Genomic DNA, 20,274 nt, shown 5'->3' on the forward strand with positions numbered 1-20,274 from the left:
TGAGTACATGTATTATTTGTTTAGTAACATCCTGGTATATGTCTTAATGTTCCTTTTTTGTATGATAGAAAGAACATTAAATGTGAAGTCAGGCACTCACAAGTCTTGTGACTTGAACTTTTAAATGTAACCTCAAGGTCTTGATTTCCTCTGGTGAGACAAGTGATTTCTACAATAATACCATTTTTTTTGGAATGGCCCTGTTTGTCCCTACAGTTGAGTTATCTTGAATTCATCATGGATCAGAGGAAACACTGCTTTATATTACAAATAGCAGCTGTGCTTTGGGTAATGCTTTTGTGAAGGTAAGGTGATACAAGCACCTTTTGTAGGCTATGTATACATGTCCAAAACTATGAGGAAGCTAAATATGTAAATTATATTTGATCAGTTCAAGTATGTGCTCCCATGGCTTTCTGATTGAGTTGAAAACATTGCAGAAGAGCTCCCCTCTGACAACTCAGTTCTTGTAAATCGGTTTCTTATGTGATTATTTGTTTATGTATGATCTTTGACATATAACATGGGTGTTAGATTATACACCTAAAGCAATATTTCCCAAATTTTATAATTAGTTACAGTGCAGCTGAAGAAACTGGAGAAGAGGGGAGAAGGTACCCCTGGTCCACTGATTAAAAACTGGTTTTAGGGAGAATGGTAAGAATAGTATTTCAATAGGTAATTCTAGACTAAAATAATAAAGGACACAAGACACAGAACTTGAAAACGTTGATGCTTTGGCTTTTGGGGACAGAGGAAAGAAGCTGCTCATCACTTTTACTCACAGTGATTCTACCACTCCCTCTTCTGAGCTCAGATTCAAAAGGGTTGCTGTTCATTTGTTTTCAGTCGAGTCTCACTCTTCATGTGACCACATTTGGGATTTTCTTGGTAAAAATACTGGAGTGGTTTACTATTTCCTTTTCCAGCTCATTTTACAGATGAGGGACTGAGGCAAATAGGATTAAGTGACTTGCCCAGGGTCACACAGCTAGTGTCTTGAGGCCAGATTTGAAAGGTCCTGCACTCTATCCACTTCACCACTTAGCTGCTAAAGGGTAGGGTCATGTACAAGAAAAGCCCTGTGCTCTTCTGAAAGAGCTAGATGTCCAAAATAAAACCACCTAGGTAGGAATTGGGATTGTCCTTTTCCCACCTAGAAATTCAGCAAGTATCTAGAAGGTTCCTCCAGCTCTGAGACACTACTGGGGGTTCGAGGTCCTGTGGCATCATTTGGTAATACTTCTTTAGCTGCCTCCCTCTCTACTCCTCGTCTTTCTTACATGCTTCTCTTTCCACTTCTGTTGCATCAAACTAGTTTCTGTCTTTCTTGGCCCACTGTGAAAAACAGTCTCACAACCTCTCCCAGACTTCTTTATTTCTGTCACTGAGTGTATTTCTAAGAATTTTTGACTAGTAGTAAAAATAAAACTGAGTTTGGAGGCTTTGCCCACATGTTCAATCTTCTCCCATCTTATTTACTTGGATGTCCCAGATGCAGAATGATGGGCTTTGTTCACCAAGTACTGAATTAAGGTTCATCTCGATTCCAGAAGAACGTTATTCTGTCTCTTCTGAGCCTTTCCTCACAGGTGCTTTCTCTGGGTAAGGAAGTAGGAGGCAGGGGGCAGCTAGGTGGCGCAGTGACTAGAGCACCGGCCCTGGATTCAGGAGGACCTGAGTTCAAACCCAGCCTCAGACACTTAACACTTACTAGCTGTGTGACCCTGGGCAAGTCACTTAACCCCAATTGCCTTACCAAAAAAAAAAAAAAAAAGGAAGTAAGAGGCGTCTGGCAGTCCGTTGTTGTTGTTGTTGTTGTTGTTGTTACTGTTGTTTGTCCTTAGTTCTCTAAGAGGACCATGACATCTGGTAGTGATGTGAATTGCATTTAAATAAGGGAGGGCTGTGCAAAGTCACCAGCTTTACTCTCTCCATCTGGGTCCAGTAGCATGATATAGTTCAGGATGACTGGAGATGGCCCCAGATATTTAAAGCAATTGGTGTTAAGTGACTTGCCCAGGGTCACACAGCTAGTAATTGAACTCAGGTCCTCTCAATTTCAGGGCCAGTGCTCTATCCACTGTGACACTTAGCTGCCCTGCCAGTCCTATGAGAGGAATGGCAATGGAGGTTATTCCAGTCAATCAATCAACATGTATTAAGCTCCTGCTGTGTGCCTGGCACATTGTACTGGTCTAGGCAGAGTCATCAGAAGGAGGAAACTTAAAGAGGGAAGAGAGGATATCCCCAAGGAAGGAGTTTCTGTGGCCATACATAGAGATGTCATAAATAAGTAGAGACTGTTTCTATTACACTTTTATAATCTTTTTGACCTTTTTACCACAGCTGCAAATGATATCTGCATGCTTTCAGAGCTGTTACATACCTCGTTTTGAAAAAGCTCATTTTATAGGTAAAATCTTGAAAGATTAAGTGACTTGTACAGTGAGTGTCACAGTGTTAGTAGCAGAGACAGGACTAGCACCTAGGTCTCTTAATTCCTGAATCATTCTGCTATATGCACCTCTCTCAAGGAAAAATATAGGTGACTTGAACCACAGTCCAAAGTTTAGTCCAAAGTCTCAGACCTAGTTAAAAAAAACCACAAATCTGGATTAGAACTCGGGTCTCCTGATTACACATCTAGGCCTCTTTATATTGTACTATGTTGCTTTCATTAATAATCTTGTTCCTGTGACCCTACCTCACTCACAAGATGCACCCTTCTTTAACCTGCCTTGAATTATAGGAGGCAAAGGAATAGGGGAACCAGAGTTCTGGCTTCAAGTATTTCAATGGTTGCCATGCGAAGGAATGATTAGACTTGGGTTTTGGCCATTAGGATAGGTATAATTTCCTGGAATATGGTATCTAGATTCTTTTTCTGGTCATGGCTTTCAGGCAGTCCAATGATTCTCAAATTGTCTCTCCTCGATCTGTTTTCCAGATCAGTTGTCTTTCCAATGAGGTATTTCACATTTTCTTCTATTTTTTTCATTTTTTTTATTCTGCTTGACTGATTCTTGGTGTCTCATGGATTCCTTTTCTTCCAACTGTCCCACTTTAATTTTTAAGGCATTGTTTTCTTCAGTGAGATTATGCACCTTTTTTTCCATTTGGCTAAGTGAATTTTTTAAGGTATTGTTTTCTTCAGTGAGATTATGTACCTTTTTTTCCATTTGGCTAAGTGAATTTTTTAAGGTATTGTTTTCTTCAGTGAGATTATGCAGCTTTTTTTCCATTTGGCCAAATGAATTTTTTAAGGCTTTGTTTTCTTCAGCTTCCTTTTCCAAGCTGCTGATTCTTTTTTCATAGTTTTTTTGTTTTGCTTTCATTTCTCTCCCCATTTTTTCTTCTACCTCTTGCAATTGATTTTTAAAATCCTTTTTGAGCTCTTCCAGGAAGGCTTTTTGTTCTTGCGACCAATTCACCTTCCCTTGTGAGGCTTCAGATGTAGACAATTTGAGGCTATTGTCCTCATCTGAGTTTGTGTTGGCTTCTTCCCTATTGATACAGAAGCTCTCAATGGAGAGGGCTCTTTTTTGCTTCTTACTCATTATTGCAGCTTATTTAATTATTCTTTAAGTTGAGGTCTGCTCTGGGGGCACCAGGGTCCCTGTTTTGGGCTTCTTGTGCAGGTGTATAGGTGCTGTGTGACCGGGCTTTTACTCTGAGGCCTTTATGGTGTGTGGAGATGCCCCGCCCTGCACTTCCTGTATGATTGTGCTCGGCCAGCCAGGCGCCAGACCCCAGCGTCTGATCCCGCCGTTCGTGGCCCTCTCGGCCGGTGCAGGTAAGTTTTTCCACTGTCCTTCTTGGCCACCAGATTTTTGAACCAGGTTCCGGGAGCCTCAGTTGTTCGGCTGTGGCCCGCAGCTCCTGCTGACTTGCCCCGACCCCCTCGGCGCTGGGTAGCTGCCCTGCGCTGGGCCTCCCTTTTGCCCTAGTCAGACCGACCTTTTCCTGAAGTCTTCTAAATTATCTCTGGTTGGAGGACTGTGTCTCTCTGTCTCTTTGCAGGTTCTGTAGTTTCAGAATCCGTCCAGAGGCTTGATTTAATGTTCGTTTTGAGGGAACAGAAGGAGAGCTCAGGCAGCTTGCTTCTTCCTCTCCGCCATCTTGGCTCCGCCCTCCATTAGGATAGGTATAAGCTTGTAGCTTTTGGAGGTAGATATTCATTTACTGTAAGGAAAAATGAATTATCCAAAAATGAAGTAGGCTTCCTTTGAAAGTAGGGAATCTCATATTACTGGAGGTCTTCAACAGGCTAGAAAAGACTGCTTGTCTCCTGATTTCATGATTAAGATATGAGTCATATACTGGATGATCTTTGAATTTCCTTCCAACTCTGAAATTGCATGACACGCTTAAAAATATTGAGCTACCCTAAAAAAATAGTGGCCCAGAGTTTTGACCTGATTAGCTGAAGTGTGTGCTTTGCCATCAATTCCATCTGTTTCCTTTAATTTTTCCTACTCCTGAACCAGGTTTATAAGTTCCCGAGTCATGAACTATATTTGTTGTCTACTTATGGATTTTTCCAGCAATACAAAGCACTGCCTAGGGTTGACTCCTGAAACCTTCTATTCTGTTTTTTTAAATTGGCAAAAACTACTTTTGACCACAGGATGAGAGGTTGATTTATTGACATCAGGAAAGAGGAATGAATTTTAGGGGCAAAAGAGGTGGAGAAAAGAGGGGTGGAATACATTTTGTGACATGGGATCCATTTTGTCTTGCCTGCCTCTTTGATAATGGAAAGTAAGCAAGAGGAAGATCGATGCCCTTTGAGAAATAGGACCCAACTCTTAGATGTATTCTGTTCTCTGGTATATGCATGTCTAGAATCCTAAATAACAGTGAAATAATCATGTCTCTAACTGAATAAATGTTTGTCAGTTTGACATTTTATTCTGAACAATAACATAGAAAGAGACTGAGATTATGAAGTACTTTCTGAATTACCAAAGATAAAAGTCAAGTTGAAATATGGTCTTAACATTAAATATTTAAACATATTTAAATATCATTTAATTTGACAGCTGGTAATTTTGTTTGATATATATGGTATCTTCCTATTAAACAAAATATGATTTAATCAACATGTCTCATTACTTGCCCATGCTTGATAAGTTTACCACAATAATAATAGCAACTATGTGCCTATCACATTTGCATGTGATGACATAAAACTGGCAGGGGAAAATGGTGTAATCAAGTTGTTTATTTTAGTTCCCAGATGAAATTTCAAGCATAAAAAAAATCACTTTATCTAAGCAGCTAGATGACACAATGAATAGAGCACTGGCCCTAGATTCAGGAAAACCTGAGTTCAAATCTTGCCTCAGGCAACCATCCGTGTGACCTTGGACAAGTCACTTAACCTCTACTCGCCAATGTATGTAGTGTTCTAAGGTTTGTCAAACACTTTACATTTGTTCTACATTTGATTGTAATACTGCATCTTCAGTTACAGGCTCTTGGTTCTTTGAAACTCCATAAATGATGACTCCCTTACTGTCATAGTGAACTAGTTTCTCCCAAAGAGAAGTCCAGGCAAGACTGTACTCCTTTTATGGTACATGGAGTGATAGATTTGGCATCAGAACCTTAATTCAAATCCTGTCTTTCCTATTTAACCTCTTACATGACCATGAACAAGTCACTTAGGAGGCAGTTTCTATCTTGTGTCTTCCAGCTCTGAATCAATGCCAACGTATTTGGATACTCTGTAATAACGAAAGTTTTATGGCCGTATTTCTAAAATGTGGAACCCTTGGTTTTAGTTAACTGAGGTTTCTGCCTTGCTGAGTGCTAAGCCTTTAAATATCATAATGTTAAACTTTGAAGAGTAGAAATCTTTCTAAAACATACTATTGATCTCCTTGCCCAGTACAAGACATATAAGGCAGTCTTTAATTACCAGTTGAGTAAGAGAGATAACATATGTTCAAGAATAGTTCAGAAGATTGTGAAATCATGGTGGGGTAGAAGACGCATTCAGGTAGGAGAAATTGAACCAAAGGTGCCAGGGGTAGGGGAAATTGTTGGCAGCAATGAACAGACTATTTTACTTGGAGAGGAGGGTATATAAAGGTTGGTCAAACAGGTTAGGGCCTGTTCTTGAGGACTTTCATTGCATCAAAGTTTATTAGGTGAATCTACTTCCTTGGGATTGGTGGAGTTGGGAATGAGGAGATAAAAGACTTGGACTATTTCATCCAAAGAAGTTCCCATAGAAAGCCTTGTTATTCATACACTGATAATATTGACTAGGACAGAAAGATTCTCTTAAATAAACCATTAATTCTGGAGTAGAAGCCTAAAGAAATAATTGACTTCTCCCTTTCCTCCTTTTGGGAGTTTGTTCTGCCTTACACCCATTTGGGGTTTTTTGTTTTGTTTTGTCTTTACTATTGGTAAAGCTTGTTTTCATTTGTTTTTGTTTTGTTTTAAATTGCATAAGCCAGAACTAAGTAATCTTTAGCTTCCCCTCTCAGCTGGTTTCTGAGTTCTTTTTTGTTTGAACTAACCCAACATTCCTTTTCCTGATTAAAATAAAAGACACCTGTTTAAACCACACTGTGCATAGAAGAGGAGAGAAGCAGAATAGATTTGCCCAAGTTAATAGTTATTTGTCACTCAGTTTGGCAGATTATTTCATTGAGCCTTTAGACCCAGCTAAAATTTTGCTTCTTCAAGGAAATTTCACTTGCCATTTTCATCAAATAATTGGAATAAATAGTTTGAAGTTGCATAGCATAATTGTTGCCCGCAAAGTATTTGTTAAAGGATTTGCAAGCTGTAGAACTGTATACCTTTTGTATAAAGTTATCAGCTAGGTAGTTGGTTAGATTTGTAGCTGATTACTCAGTCATTCTGAAGAGTGTCAATAAAGATCAATGCCAGAAAGGTGGGTGGGAGTGGTTCTCTAGCACTATGCCATATATAGGGTCTGTACTTAGCTCTGCTTCAAACACTTACATTTTCAGCAGCTTGAAGGCTGCAGTAGACGTCTTTCACATTTGCATGGAATGGCACAAAACCAGCAAGGGGAAATGGAAGCAAGTTGTATATTTTAGTTCCACAACAAAATTTCAGTTATTAAAAAAGTCACTTTTTCTAGGCAGTTACATGGCAGAGTGAATAGAGTGCTGGGTCTATATTCAGCAATATCTGGGTTCAAAACTAGTCTCAGAAACTAGCGATATGACCATGGGCAGGTTTAATAACCTCCATTCACTTCAGTTTTCTCAACTATAAAATGAGAATAATAATAGCATCTACCTTAGAGGATCAAATCATACCATATTTGTAAAGCTTTTAGCATAGTCCCTGGTACATAGAAAGTGCTATATAAATGCTAACTGTTATTATTATCATTTCACACAGGAAGTGGGGAATGTGTGTGGTTGGGGAGAGGAAACCAAAGTTTGACTCGCTTACGGTTTTAAAAAAAATAATTATTTTATCTGATTAATCATAGTGTAGTATATTGTAATATAATGGTGGACCAGACCAGACCTGAAGTCATAAAGACCTGAATTTAAGTCCTTTATCACTATTTACTTTGCTGAGTGACTATGAATGATCAAATCACTAAATGTCTCAGTACCTTAAGCAACTCTCTTAAGACTGAAAGCCAGAGAAAAGGTAGATCTGCATCTTCATTTATTCTGAGTATGGTCCAGGATTGACCTGGTCCAGATCAGATAGAGTCATGTAGCTCCTTAATTTTGTTTTTTAAAATGTAAGTGTTGAAAATAAGGAAGACTGTGGATAGAGCACCGGCCCTGGAATCAGGAGTACCTGACTTCAAATCCGGCCTCAGACACTTAACACTTACTAGCTGTGTGACCCTGGGCAAGTCACTTAACCCCAATTGCCTCACTAAAAAAAAAGAAAAGAAAAGAAGGAAGATAGGAATACATTGTGTTCTGCATTCGCCATACACATTTTTACTATCTTCTCCAGAACTTTGAGTACCAAAGTTTAGGAGGACATTTTCACACTAGAACATATCCCGAGGAGGGGACCGTGATTGTGAGGGTTCTTATGACTTACGCAGCATGTCATAGGAAAAATGAAAGGAATTGACTTGAAAAGGATATGGGAAAAAATAGAAAAGAATAGCTGTTTTAAAGAGCTACAGTATAGAAGAGAGATTAAACTTATTTTGTGTTCTCTTAGAGGACAGAATTATTCTGAAGAGTAGGAAGACTGATTTCTACTAATTTTTAAAAAAGATTCTTTATAATTAAATTGTCCAATCGTGGAACTAGCTAGCCACACAGTAGTGAAGTCCTACTGTGAGTACAGTGTAGAACCTCTGCACTAACACTATAGGAGATGCAAAGTAGGAGTGTACTTGGTTTCAGCTTTTCCAGAAGTTTATCAGCTAGCTGAAAAGACAACTTGCATATACACAGGAAGAGCTAAACAATATAAGGGAATATATGATTAAATAGTAGATTATAGTGGGACAGACAATAAGTGCTATAGGTTTTCAAAAGACAAGCACTGTACCTGAGCAACCAAACAGCAATTTCTCTCCATACTGCACTGACATTCTATTACTTGGACAGCAGGTACCCAGCAGTGTGCTGCTATGGGACTAGTAGAACTGTTATTCTGGCTAGGACCTTAGGACCTACCCTTTTATTTTATAAATGAGGGAACTGAGGTCTAGAAACTTTAAATGACTCTCTCAAAACTGTACTATAAAAAACCAGTAAGTATACAGTAACTAGAAGAGTATGATACCAAATGTGGCATGAAGTTCTGGAACCAAGTAGAAATCTGACAAGAATAGTGGTAAATAGTCAATTTTCTGCATTATAATAAATTCCCATTTGTCATCAGGGAATAGAATTTTCTTGTTAATTGAATATCCTGGTTAATGAAGAATATTATTTAACACTAATGGATAGTTTTAAAAGAGTTAGAATAATGTTGAATACTACTTTATAACTTTAGTTTTTAATTCAGAAGGTACTTCAGGGTTTTGAAGTGTTAACATAGATAGGAAAGGTATAAGAAATTGTTTTTTCTTGACTACTGTGAGATATCCTATAAGATTTTTTTTTTTAATCTCCAATGGGGGCAGCTAGGTGGCCAAGGTCACAACACAGCTAGTAAGCCAGATTTGAACTCAGGTTCTCCTGAATCCAGGGCCAGTGCTTTATCTACTGTGCCACCTAGCTGCCCCCTACTGGTTTTATTACTATACCCAAAGCAAGAAGAAGGGGAGGGCCTGGTTTGGGGGCTAATAACTGAACATGGAGGCACTTACTCTTAATCAAACTTTGCTACATTTCATTTTATGATTGGGAATAAATTGATCATTGACTTATTATAAGAAGTCTTGGTGATCTCTTCGTTTCTTTATAGCCTAATAGACATTCTGCTAGACAACCTTTTAGAATGTAATTCCAAGAATCCCCCCAATTTATAGTAGCCTTCATAGATAGGATTTGTTCTAAGTAATAGAATTTTTCACATGAATAGTTAATTCCTTCACATAGTATTTAAAATAAGCAACTGATTAAACAGTTTCTTAATGGTTAAAATTGTAGTTTCTTGAGTTTATATTTGAAAAATAGGCTATAAGTTACTAAAGTCAGATTGTTGTTTTTATTCCATTTTAAAGCTCTTTCATCATGCCTGGGTCCCTCCCTTTGAATTCAGAAGCCTGCTGGCCAAAAGATGTGGGAATCGTTGCCCTGGAGATTTATTTTCCTTCTCAATATGTCGATCAAGTAGAGTTGGAAAAATTTGATGGTGTTGATGCTGGAAAGTATACCATTGGTTTGGGCCAGGCCAAAATGGGTTTCTGTACAGATAGAGAGGATATCAACTCGCTGTGCTTGACTGTGGTACAGAATCTTATGGAGAGAAACAATCTTTCCTATGATTGCATTGGAAGGCTAGAAGTCGGAACAGAGACAATCATTGATAAGTCCAAGTCTGTGAAGACAAATTTAATGCAACTATTTGAAGAATCGGGGAATACAGATATAGAAGGAATTGATACAACTAATGCATGCTATGGAGGCACTGCTGCAGTCTTCAATGCTGTTAACTGGATCGAATCTAGCTCCTGGGATGGTATGTTATGTGTCCCTTACCTAGAAAAACTCATTGTATTTGGCAAATAAATAGTCCTTGCTACCTTTTTGTAGAAAAGCTGCCTGCAAGATTTTTTTATCAGTATTGTTTTAGTACATTGAGTGATTACTGCAAACTCCTAGCTCATGGGACTTATCTTTATTCAACTGGACAGATTAGTCATTTAAAAGTTTTAGCTGTAACATTTTTTGTTTCTTTCACAACTTCTTTGGGAAACATTTTCTTAAGGTAGAGAGTAGATGTGTTGAAATGCATGTAGCCTTGTGATAGAGATCATCTCTGAAGCTAACTTTTAATAATTATGTCACAGGACGTTATGCTCTGGTAGTTGCGGGAGATATTGCTGTATATGCCACAGGAAATGCTAGGCCAACAGGTGGAGCTGGAGCTGTGGCCATGTTAATTGGCCCAAATGCACCTTTAATTCTAGAGCGAGGTAAGCCTATTGGGGGGTAGGGATGGCAGGGGTGGGGGAGGGCAGGGTGAACCTTAACTTTTGTAGTGGTTAGAAACTGAAGCATATCTGCATACTTGCAAGTATTTGAGATGTAATGCTTTTGTGCCTGAATGTTAATGGTTATGACTCATTTCCTTTAAATGAACAGAAAAACATTTATTAAATGCTTACTCTGTGCTAAGAACTGTGATAAATGAAGTCTTTATGTTACCTTTAAGTCAGGTATTCAGTGATTAGCAAAGTGCCTGGCACATAGTAGGAGCTTAATAAATGCTTGTTGACTTCTTTCAGGTGGAATAGACTTTTATCTTAGAAGTAAATGAGCTAAATATACTACAAAGTTACTACTTCTACTTCTTGGGAGATATACACTCCATAGGGTTCATATGCATATTGAGGTGGAGGAGTATTGTCTGGCTGCTTTTTTTGACCGTCTCTTTTTTTTTTCGGGGCAGTGGGGGTTAAGTGACTTGCCCAGGGTCACACAGCTAGTAAGTGTCAAGTGTCTGAGGTCAGATTTGAACTCAGGTCCTCCTGAATCCAGGGCCAATGCTTTAACCACTGCGCCACCTAGCTGCCCTAGACTGTCTCTTAAAGCCTACATTATGAGAAACAGAAATAGATGTCATTTTACTTTTTATCTTAGGACTTCGTGGGACACACATGCAACATGCCTATGACTTTTACAAGCCTGATATGCTATCTGAATATCCTGTAGTTGATGGCAAACTGTCTATACAGTGCTACCTTAGCGCATTAGATCGTTGCTATGCTGTCTACCGAAATAAGATTCATGCCAAATGGCAGAAAGGTATGTTTCATTCTTATGGGGCCAAAAAAAATGCATGAGTATCTGAAATGACATACTATCTGGATTTCTAGAATCAAATGTTCTTTGATTATGGAGAGCATTGCATGAGACACTAACACACCTTCCCACTTTTTATTTGACTCTGAGTGATTTAAGACAGGGATGTATGGGGCTTTTGTTTTGTTTAGTTTCATTGCAGTGCAACAGCAGTAGATACAGTGAAAAGATTGAATGCTCCTTATAATATGTGGGAAAAGCACTTATTGGATATTGGACATAGAGGAACATGATAGAAATAATTTTATTCCTAACATGCTTTTAGAAGCATGATCTTTAGTGAGCACCTCTAATTAGGTACATCTGAATGCTAAGATCAGTGTTTCATAATGTTGCTAGTTGATCTTGTTTTCCATTGTGCTGTAGCTAAAAACAAAACTGAGATCAAGTCCCTGCTGTGTTAGCCAAAATCTAAAAATTAGCAACATCTCAATTTCATACTTTTCTTGGACCATTTCTCTGTTTCAGAAGGAAATGATAAAGATTTTACCTTGAATGACTTTGGCTTCATGATTTTTCATTCACCATACTGTAAATTGGTTCAGAAGTCTCTAGCTCGCTTATTGCTGAATGACTTCCTCAGTGACCAGAACAGAGACAAAAGTGGCATATATAGTGGCCTGGAAGCCTTTGGGTAAGATGAATTATTATTTTTTTCCTTTTACATTAAATCATTTATAGCTTCAGAATATGCTCCAGTACTAGACTTCTAATTCTCCTTTTTTTACTCTGCATTATTTTGTATAACTTGCCATCCTTTTTGTGTTGTCATTTCTTGTAGTACAAGAGTATCCTATTATTTTCATGTATCACAACTTGTTCAGCTACTCCTTTCATATATTACCTTAACCCCACTTTAATCTATTTTCACCTTAACTATTCCATGAAAGGGAAATTCTTCCATTAAGTGGCTAATAATGACTTCATATTAGAGCTGATGGCATAGCCTCAAATCTGCTCTGAATTTGACACTGGGTACCCATTTTCTTTTTGGGAAGTGGAGAACTTTTTTCTCTCTTGGTTTCCATGACATTACTTTTTTGGTTCCTTACCTCTCAGATATTTCTTTATGTCTCCTTTGTCAATTATTCTTGTCAGGCTCATTTAATCCACAAGATTGTTTTTCTTTTTTTTCTGCTCTTCTATTGCTTTTGTAAATGACTCCCAAATCAATACTTCTAGCCTTGACTTCTCACCTGAATTTGAGTCCTTTATTTCCAATTGTCTCAAGGGCATCTTGATTTGGATATTCTGAGGCAATCTCAGATTTCATCATACCCCAAAAGAATCTCCAGTCCTTTACTTCAGCCTCCTCCATACTCCCAAACAAAAACTGAGTTGCTTTCTCAAGTAACCCATTTGTCAGTATTATTTACTGTCTTCCCAACCTATTTTAGAACTCTGTGTCATCTTTAGTAGTCGCCCGTATTATAGGAAGTCATGGCATTATAGAACCAGAAAGAATTGAGAGAATTGCGGAGACCTGTTCCCTTTGATAAAAAAAAACCTGAGGTACAGAGGCTGTGATCTGCCCATGTGTAACTTATTGGCAAATATGTCCCTTTCTACTCCATTTCCACTGTCAACTGTAGTAGCCTCCCAGATGTTGTTCCTCACCCCCTTCACTTCATCCTGCACACAGATGCCATATTAATCTCCTTTACAGTTTTCATTATGTTCTTTTGATCAGGAACCCAAAGGAATTCTCTGTTATGTCAGGACTAATCTCCTTCACCTGACCTTAAAGCCTTCCATGATCAAGTTTTCCACCCAATTCTAATTCTCAACTATTCCTTGACATACACTTTGCTTTTTGTTCAAGCTATCCTTTCCACTTGGAATGCTCTCCTCACTTTTCTCCCCCTGGGTTCTGCCATTGGTATGAGCCCCATCTCAATTCTTACTTTTCCAGCATGAGCATTTCTGAGTTTTCCAGATGTTACTGGTCTTGTTGTTGTTACTGCTGAACTCCATTTATGTTTATAGTTGGTACCACACAGTTAATCATTTATTCTCTAATTGTTTCATATGTCTTATCTCCCTGACTAGACCTAAACTCCATACCCTCTGCTGCTTTACTGGGACAGAGCAATACATTCCAGTAAATGCTTTGTTGATTGAGTTAAAAGGAGAGAAGCTTAAGCTTATTAAATTTTAGTCAGGCCCATTTTCTAATATATTCTTCTGAGACTTTGTATAATTGAGTTTGTATCTAAACTTTGCTTTCTTTATAGGGATGTTAAGCTTGAAGATACCTACTTTGACAGAGATGTGGAAAAGGCATTTATGAAGGCCAGTGCTGATCTCTTTAATCAGAAAACCAAAGCATCTTTGCTTGTATCCAATCAGAATGGAAACATGTATACACCTTCAGTTTATGGCTCCCTTGCCTCTGTCCTAGCACAGTAAGCATAAATTCTAGTTTTTAAAATCATACTTATGCCTAAATGCAGCATGGCCAATTATGTTAAAAGGCCATGTGCCCTTGCTTCTTTGTTGTCCTCAGAAAAGCACCTAAGTTGCGTAAATTACTCTTTAGAGTCTTTAGACATTTTATTGTCTGAAATAGGAATATAGCTACTGAACAGCTTAGTTATAGTCCTTGTAACTCTTGGGCATAGAAACAGTGGACTAAAGTGGCCATATTAGCTATAGAATGATGAAACTGCATGTCATGGAATAAAAGAAATTATTAGTACATGTAATAATAAGACTAATCTTGTCCTTAGGAGCTTGAAGGAAATTTAGATCTAGTTGATTCTCAATTAGAATTTCTTACCCAATTTTCACAGTTGAACTGGGTGAATTTTTTTCATTTGGGAAAAACTATCCCTTTTAATCAAATGGTAGTTAATTAGAAGGCATAAAGATAGATGTGGGGGTGGCATCTGGAAAATAGACTATCAGTCAAGTAAGAAGAGATTCAAAATACAGGCAAGACATTATTTTTTTTTTTAATCAAATTTTGGGAGCAGCTAGGTGGCGCAGTGGATAAAGCACTGGCCCTGGATTCAGGAGGACCTGAGTTCAAATCTGGCCTCAGATACTTAACACTTATTAGCTGTGTGACCCTGGGCAAGTCACTTAACCCTCATTGCCCTGGGGGGGGGAATTAAATTCAGCCAGATACATGTGCTGCTTTAATTTTAGCACAACAAAAGATTGAATTCTGAATAGTCTTAAACTATGATACATTCTGAAACAGTTGTGATTATAAATGGGTAACACCTGCTTTTCTGACTCATTCATTCTTGGCCTTTATTGAACATAGTAGCTGGCTGAACAGCAGTACAACTGAGTTTTAGAGCATAATAATTTACTTGGTCTTACTTAGCCTTGTGGTACTGAGTATTTAGATTTTTCAAGAGCCAGAATTGGAAAACTTCATTTCCAATTTGTTTGCCCTGATATAACAATATTAAATTCAATCCTTAAATTTATAGATTCGAACATTTTGGCCCATATTTCTTACTCCCATTTACCTTAGTTTGGGGACAGTCATGTGCTTTTGCTAACAGTCTTCTCTCTGCTATGTAGATTCACACCTCAACAGTTGGCAGGGCAAAGGATTGGAGTCTTTTCCTATGGGTCTGGTTTTGCTGCTACATTATACTCTCTTAAAGTTACACAAGATGCTACTCCTGGTAAGTGTTTATTAATTCATTTAAAAATGTTCGCATATGGGCAGCCAGGTAGTGCAGTGGATAAAGTACTTGCCCTGTAGTCAGGAGGACCTGAGTTCAAATTTGACCTCAGACACTTGACACTAATTAGCTGTGTGACCCTGGGCAAGTCACTTAACCCTCATTGCCCTGCAAAAAAGGAAAAAAAAAAGAAAAAAAATGTTCGCATACTATGTGTAAAGTTAACTTAGTTTGAAAAACACTTTTCCACTTAAAATTGTTTACTGCAGTAGTAGATGAAATTGAGGTGGCATATATCAGGAGAAAGCAGGATTTACTGGAGTCTAAAAATCTGCTTTATTTAGGCAAGAAAGTGGTGTTTGAATCACAATGCCTTTCCTACAAACACTTTTTTCTGTTTCTGACTTCATCTTTTTCTTTACCAATTTTTATGGCACAGTGCAAGTACTGTGTATAATATAGATTTCTGTAGGTTGCATAGACCACAAATTAACATATCTGTTTAATTGTATGTGTGTATGTGTATATATATACACATAAATACATATGTGTGTACATACATATGATTCAGGTCTGACTCTTGCTGGCTGCAGTATGGCCATACCACAGGTCATATGTTTAACACCTTTGGTATACTATTTCCCACCTAGCTGCTTTTAACCACTTTTGAGTAATAATTTTATTCCTTTTTACTTAGCTTTCTAGACAGTGGATATGATAGTGGCCAGCCACATTTCTGCTGTTTTTCAAGTCAAGTCATCTAGTCAGGGGAGAGACAACTGAGGGTGTTGAAATGTGTTGAGTGTCAAAAATTGAGTCAGTCACAGCATGGTGATGAGATGTCATGTGATGAGCTTATCTTGAGGGAAGGCCCATGTTCCCAGGAGTGGAAACTAAGCAGGGCTGCTGATTGGGCAACCTTAACCATAATACTTTCTTAACTCTGCACTAATGGTAGGCTCTCATGGCATGAATAACCTCCAAAAATTTTGTTTGACTTTAAGGAGTTACCATGATTGTAATGTATAACCCATATCAGATTGTTTGCTGGCCTTGGGAGGGGGGAGGAAAGGGAGCATGGGAGAAAAATTTGGAACTCAAAAAAAATCTTTACATGTAAATTGGAAAAAAATTAAATTAAAATATTTAAAAAACAATTAATTGCCATACTATATAAAATATTTGGGGGAAAAAGTCAGAGTCCTACAAAATTCCTTTTATGACACAAATATGGTGGTGATATCTAAACCAGGAAGAACCAAAACAGAGAAAGAGAGTTATAGATCAAATCCCTTAATTAATATTGATGCAAAAAATTTAAATAAAATACTAGCAAAAAGATTACCAAAAAAAGGAGTTGCCTGACTTATGCAGATTTATCGTGTGTAGGTGTCCATGTATGTACAATTAATTTGAATACATTCATCGGCAGCAAAGGCATTTTAGGAATGTGTGGGGTAGTGAGGGGAAAATTTAGGCCAACACTTTAAAGTAGGCCAGGGATTAATTCTTGTTGAGTGACTTTTTTTGTTGTTGCAGGATCTGCCCTGGATAAAATAACAATGAGCTTATGTGATCTGAAGACAAGGCTTGACTCCAGAGCCTGTGTTGCACCTGATGTCTTTGCTGAAACTATGAAGCTCCGAGAAGAAACTCATCATTTGGGTAAAGATTTTTGTATTACAATTTTTCATTAAAAAAAAAATAATAGGGGGCAGCTAGGTGGCACAGTAGATAAAGCACTGGCCCTGGATTCAGGAGGACCTAAGTTCAAATGTGACCTCAGACACTTGGCACTTACTAGCTGTGTGACCCTGGACAAGTCACTTAACCGTCATTGCCCCACAAAAAAAAAAAAGAAAGAAAGAAAAAATGATTGAGAGTCAGCTCATAAAATGGTTTTTATTAACATTTCTTATTTTGTGTTCCCTTTTGGTAGTTAACTACATTCCCCAAGGTTCAGTGGATGCTCTTTTTGAAGGAACTTGGTATTTAGTTAGAGTGGACGAAAAGCACCGAAGGACTTATGCCCGTCGTCCCTCTCCAAATGATGGTACTTTGGATGCAGGGGCTGGCCTTGTGCATTCAAGCACAGCAGCAGAGGTAAGGGTCATTGATTCTACCCTAAGGAGTGCCTCTGGGATGGTCATAAGGGAAGGGGGAGAAAGAGATAAGGAGCTCGGAAGAGATGCTTGTCCCTCCACCTCTCTAGAGCTAAGTGAGCACTTGGGGTTTTTCTTTAGGAGATTAAACTCACAATCTCTATCTCTAAGTTCTGGGCCTGATTATTTAAACTTTAGGTTACTTTGTTTCTTGCTTTTTTCTTTAAAGCAGGTATCCTATATTTCAAGAATTCATAAATGAAAACTACCTAGTTCTATTAAAACAACTGGGCAAAGTGGAGTTAGCACCCACAATCTCTTCCTGAAAGAAACCCCAAAAGGAAAAGTCCCAGAAATGTTATAGCCACAGTCCAGAACTCCTATTGTCACAAAAAAAACCCTGCAAACATCCAGAATGAAATGTTTGAAGTACTGAGAAACCAGTTCAGAATCACACAAGGCTTGGTAGCTTTTTCTGCTAGAGAGAGAGAGACTCAGATATATTTGTGAAAGCTAATTTTTTTTTTCTTTTTCAAAGCATATCCCCAGCCCTGCTAAGAAAGTGCCACGCCTCCCTGCGACAACAGCAGAACCTGAAGCAGCTACCATTAGTAATGGGGAGCACTGAGATACCTCTGTGAGGTGGGGAGGGGGAGGGTGCGTGTGGGGACGGGAAGAATGGGACATCTGGGAAAAACGTAAAGGGATTACATATTGCCTAAAATTTGATGTGTCTTACTTGGAGCCTGGAAACTATCGTGTATTTCTGAAAGTCTTTGTTTAGTTCATTTTGCTGACAGCTTCCTGTTGTGACTACATAACACTAAAATAGCATGAATGTATTTGGAATGATGTTAAGGGCTCTGTAAACCTTCATACCTCTTCAACTATTTGTAAGCATGAAGTTCAGTTTTTGATGTGGTCAGGTGAATCGTGTGCTTCTGGCAGAAGAAAATGGAGATGTCACTAGACACCTTTGATTTTTAAATATATAAATATTTTTAAATAGCATTAAGCAAGACTGCTAAAAGCACCTTCGGTTTTGAAATAAAACTTGATGATTTTTTAAAAATGTGGTTTACTTAAGTCCTATGAAAATGACAAAACCAGAAGTGTCCCTTTTCTAAACTTTATAAGTGTTTCGCTGAGGTAGAAAATGAAGTTTTAGGTAATACTATAGCTCTGTTTGAATTGAGCCCAGGATAATGGCCTTTGTGAACTAAAGAATAGGATCTTGAACAAACTTCTGGAGAGGACCTTTGTGACATGTGGCACCTTTAGCAGGAGCGATTCCTGTCTCTGTGCCTGCTCTTTGGTCAGTCTTTGGTCATGGATTTTGATGAGTCCTTAAGAGCTATAAGGAGGTTTATGCTGTTACAGTTGTCTATACCTTATTTTAACTTGGGGCATGCACAAATTGCTAGATAAGTACCTTCTACAAGCATGAGATCTTTCATTATTAATGAATAAAAGGGGAGAAGGTAGCAATTTTAAACATTACTTGAGTTACTCTTCAGTGTTACAGACTTAACTTCAGAAACTGACAATCTAAATCCATGATGATTTTTCATCAAAAGTAAAATCGTTGGTATGACCCAAGTCTTTTCCTGGTCCTTGTTTGACCAGGCCAAAAAAGAGAATTCAGAATTCTCCATCACTGTCATGCAATCCAATTTGTGAAGATTTCTTTGAGACTTTGACTTAGAAAACTATGTATCCCACAAAGGAAAAATGTCATAGAATGAACAATATGTCAGAATGAACAAAAAGACTTATTGGACAGTTATGTAGGCCCGCTTGGTGCTGAACTACAACATGAGCCTTATTAGGTAATAAAAATACAGAGGTAGTTGGAACTAATGTACAGAACTAATTTTTAATACTTTATTTTATTAAATTCTGTGAAGTTTCAGTTATCTATTACAAACTTGCACAAACGACATGAAATGTAATGTTTCAAATTACAAGGTAATGCGTAATGTGTTTGTAAATTATTCTTGTCTAATATTAACTCTAGTAGCTTTTCTTTTTTTGATTTGTACAGTAAAAAGTGAGTTAAGGTGATTTCATTTTAATACCTGCTGATGTAGATTAATGATGTAAGTTCTGATTTAAAGATTGATGGGGGAAATGGTGCATGCAGTGCTTTTCCAAGTGTTGGGGGTTAGAAATGTTCTGAAAAGAATAATTTAACTTTTGGGTGCCAAGAGAATTGGGTGAATGAAAGTTCATTGCCGGCAATGGACAGACCTAGTACCACTGGCACAGAATATTAACTCTATACACTTCATTAAGGATGAGGTGAATAACTTTGAAATAAAGTTTTGAGAGAAATTTCAAACATATGAATGTCTTTTTCTTTTTATTCCACCAAGAAATGAACTAAGAAGCATCCTTTTTCTTTTGAGAAATGAGAATTCGCATCTGGTTACTCACTAGTTAATCATGCTTATTACCCAGACTTCGTTTCATTTAAAGCAATAAGAAAAAAAAAAATCTTTAAAAATTTACCTAGGTGGCGCCAGTGGATAAAGCACTGGCCCTGGATTCAGGAGGATCTGAGTTCAAATTTGACCTCAGACACTTGACATTTACTAGCTGTGTGACCTTGGTCAAGTCACTTAACCCTCATTGCCCCAGAAAGAAAGAAAGAAAAAGAGAGAGAGAATTGGGGGAAAGTAAAAGCAGGGAAAGGGGGTTTTCTGGATACTGTTAAACCAACCAGCACTTTAATTTAGCTTGTCTTTTTCATAATATTCCAATGTTTTAAAATACATACATATTGTGAGTTTTGTGGTCTTTGCTATCTTTGAAATGCAACTTTAACCTAGAACATGTGATTTTCTATGAAAATCCTTTATTTCTTTGGGCTTTTTGCTTGCTCCTTATTTTTCTAAGCAGAAAAGTAAATCCATTAGGGGAAAACAAAAGACTTTAGGGAGTCCCTAAACTTGAATGCCTCGAGTAATCACACCATGATTGAACTTTCCATACCTGACAATTTTCAGTCTTCAGGCCTCAATCTTATAAAGGCCAAAGTTGAAGTGACACAGGAACTGCGTTACACTGTTC

General features: G+C 37.9%; 1 protein-coding gene across 2 annotated transcripts in view; it reads left to right on the plus strand.

The window, feature by feature from the left end:
- HMGCS1 (3-hydroxy-3-methylglutaryl-CoA synthase 1) overlaps window positions 1-19,547 on the plus strand; it is a 30,926-nt gene extending 11,379 nt beyond the window's left edge. For both annotated transcript variants that reach the window (XM_043975202.1, XM_043975203.1), the window contains 9 exons: window positions 9,653-10,110; window positions 10,442-10,567; window positions 11,235-11,399; window positions 11,925-12,090; window positions 13,691-13,861; window positions 14,994-15,100; window positions 16,640-16,765; window positions 17,040-17,203; window positions 17,741-19,547. In XM_043975202.1, the coding sequence (XP_043831137.1) occupies window positions 9,663-10,110; window positions 10,442-10,567; window positions 11,235-11,399; window positions 11,925-12,090; window positions 13,691-13,861; window positions 14,994-15,100; window positions 16,640-16,765; window positions 17,040-17,203; window positions 17,741-17,830 (1,563 nt within the window). In that variant the 5' untranslated portion in view covers window positions 9,653-9,662 and the 3' untranslated portion in view covers window positions 17,831-19,547. The remainder of the gene's footprint in view (window positions 1-9,652; window positions 10,111-10,441; window positions 10,568-11,234; window positions 11,400-11,924; window positions 12,091-13,690; window positions 13,862-14,993; window positions 15,101-16,639; window positions 16,766-17,039; window positions 17,204-17,740) is intronic.
- Window positions 19,548-20,274: the final 727 nt, after the last annotated feature.

This window comes from Dromiciops gliroides, chromosome 1, assembly GCF_019393635.1.
Source record: "Dromiciops gliroides isolate mDroGli1 chromosome 1, mDroGli1.pri, whole genome shotgun sequence".
Classification (NCBI taxonomy): domain Eukaryota; kingdom Metazoa; phylum Chordata; class Mammalia; order Microbiotheria; family Microbiotheriidae; genus Dromiciops; species Dromiciops gliroides.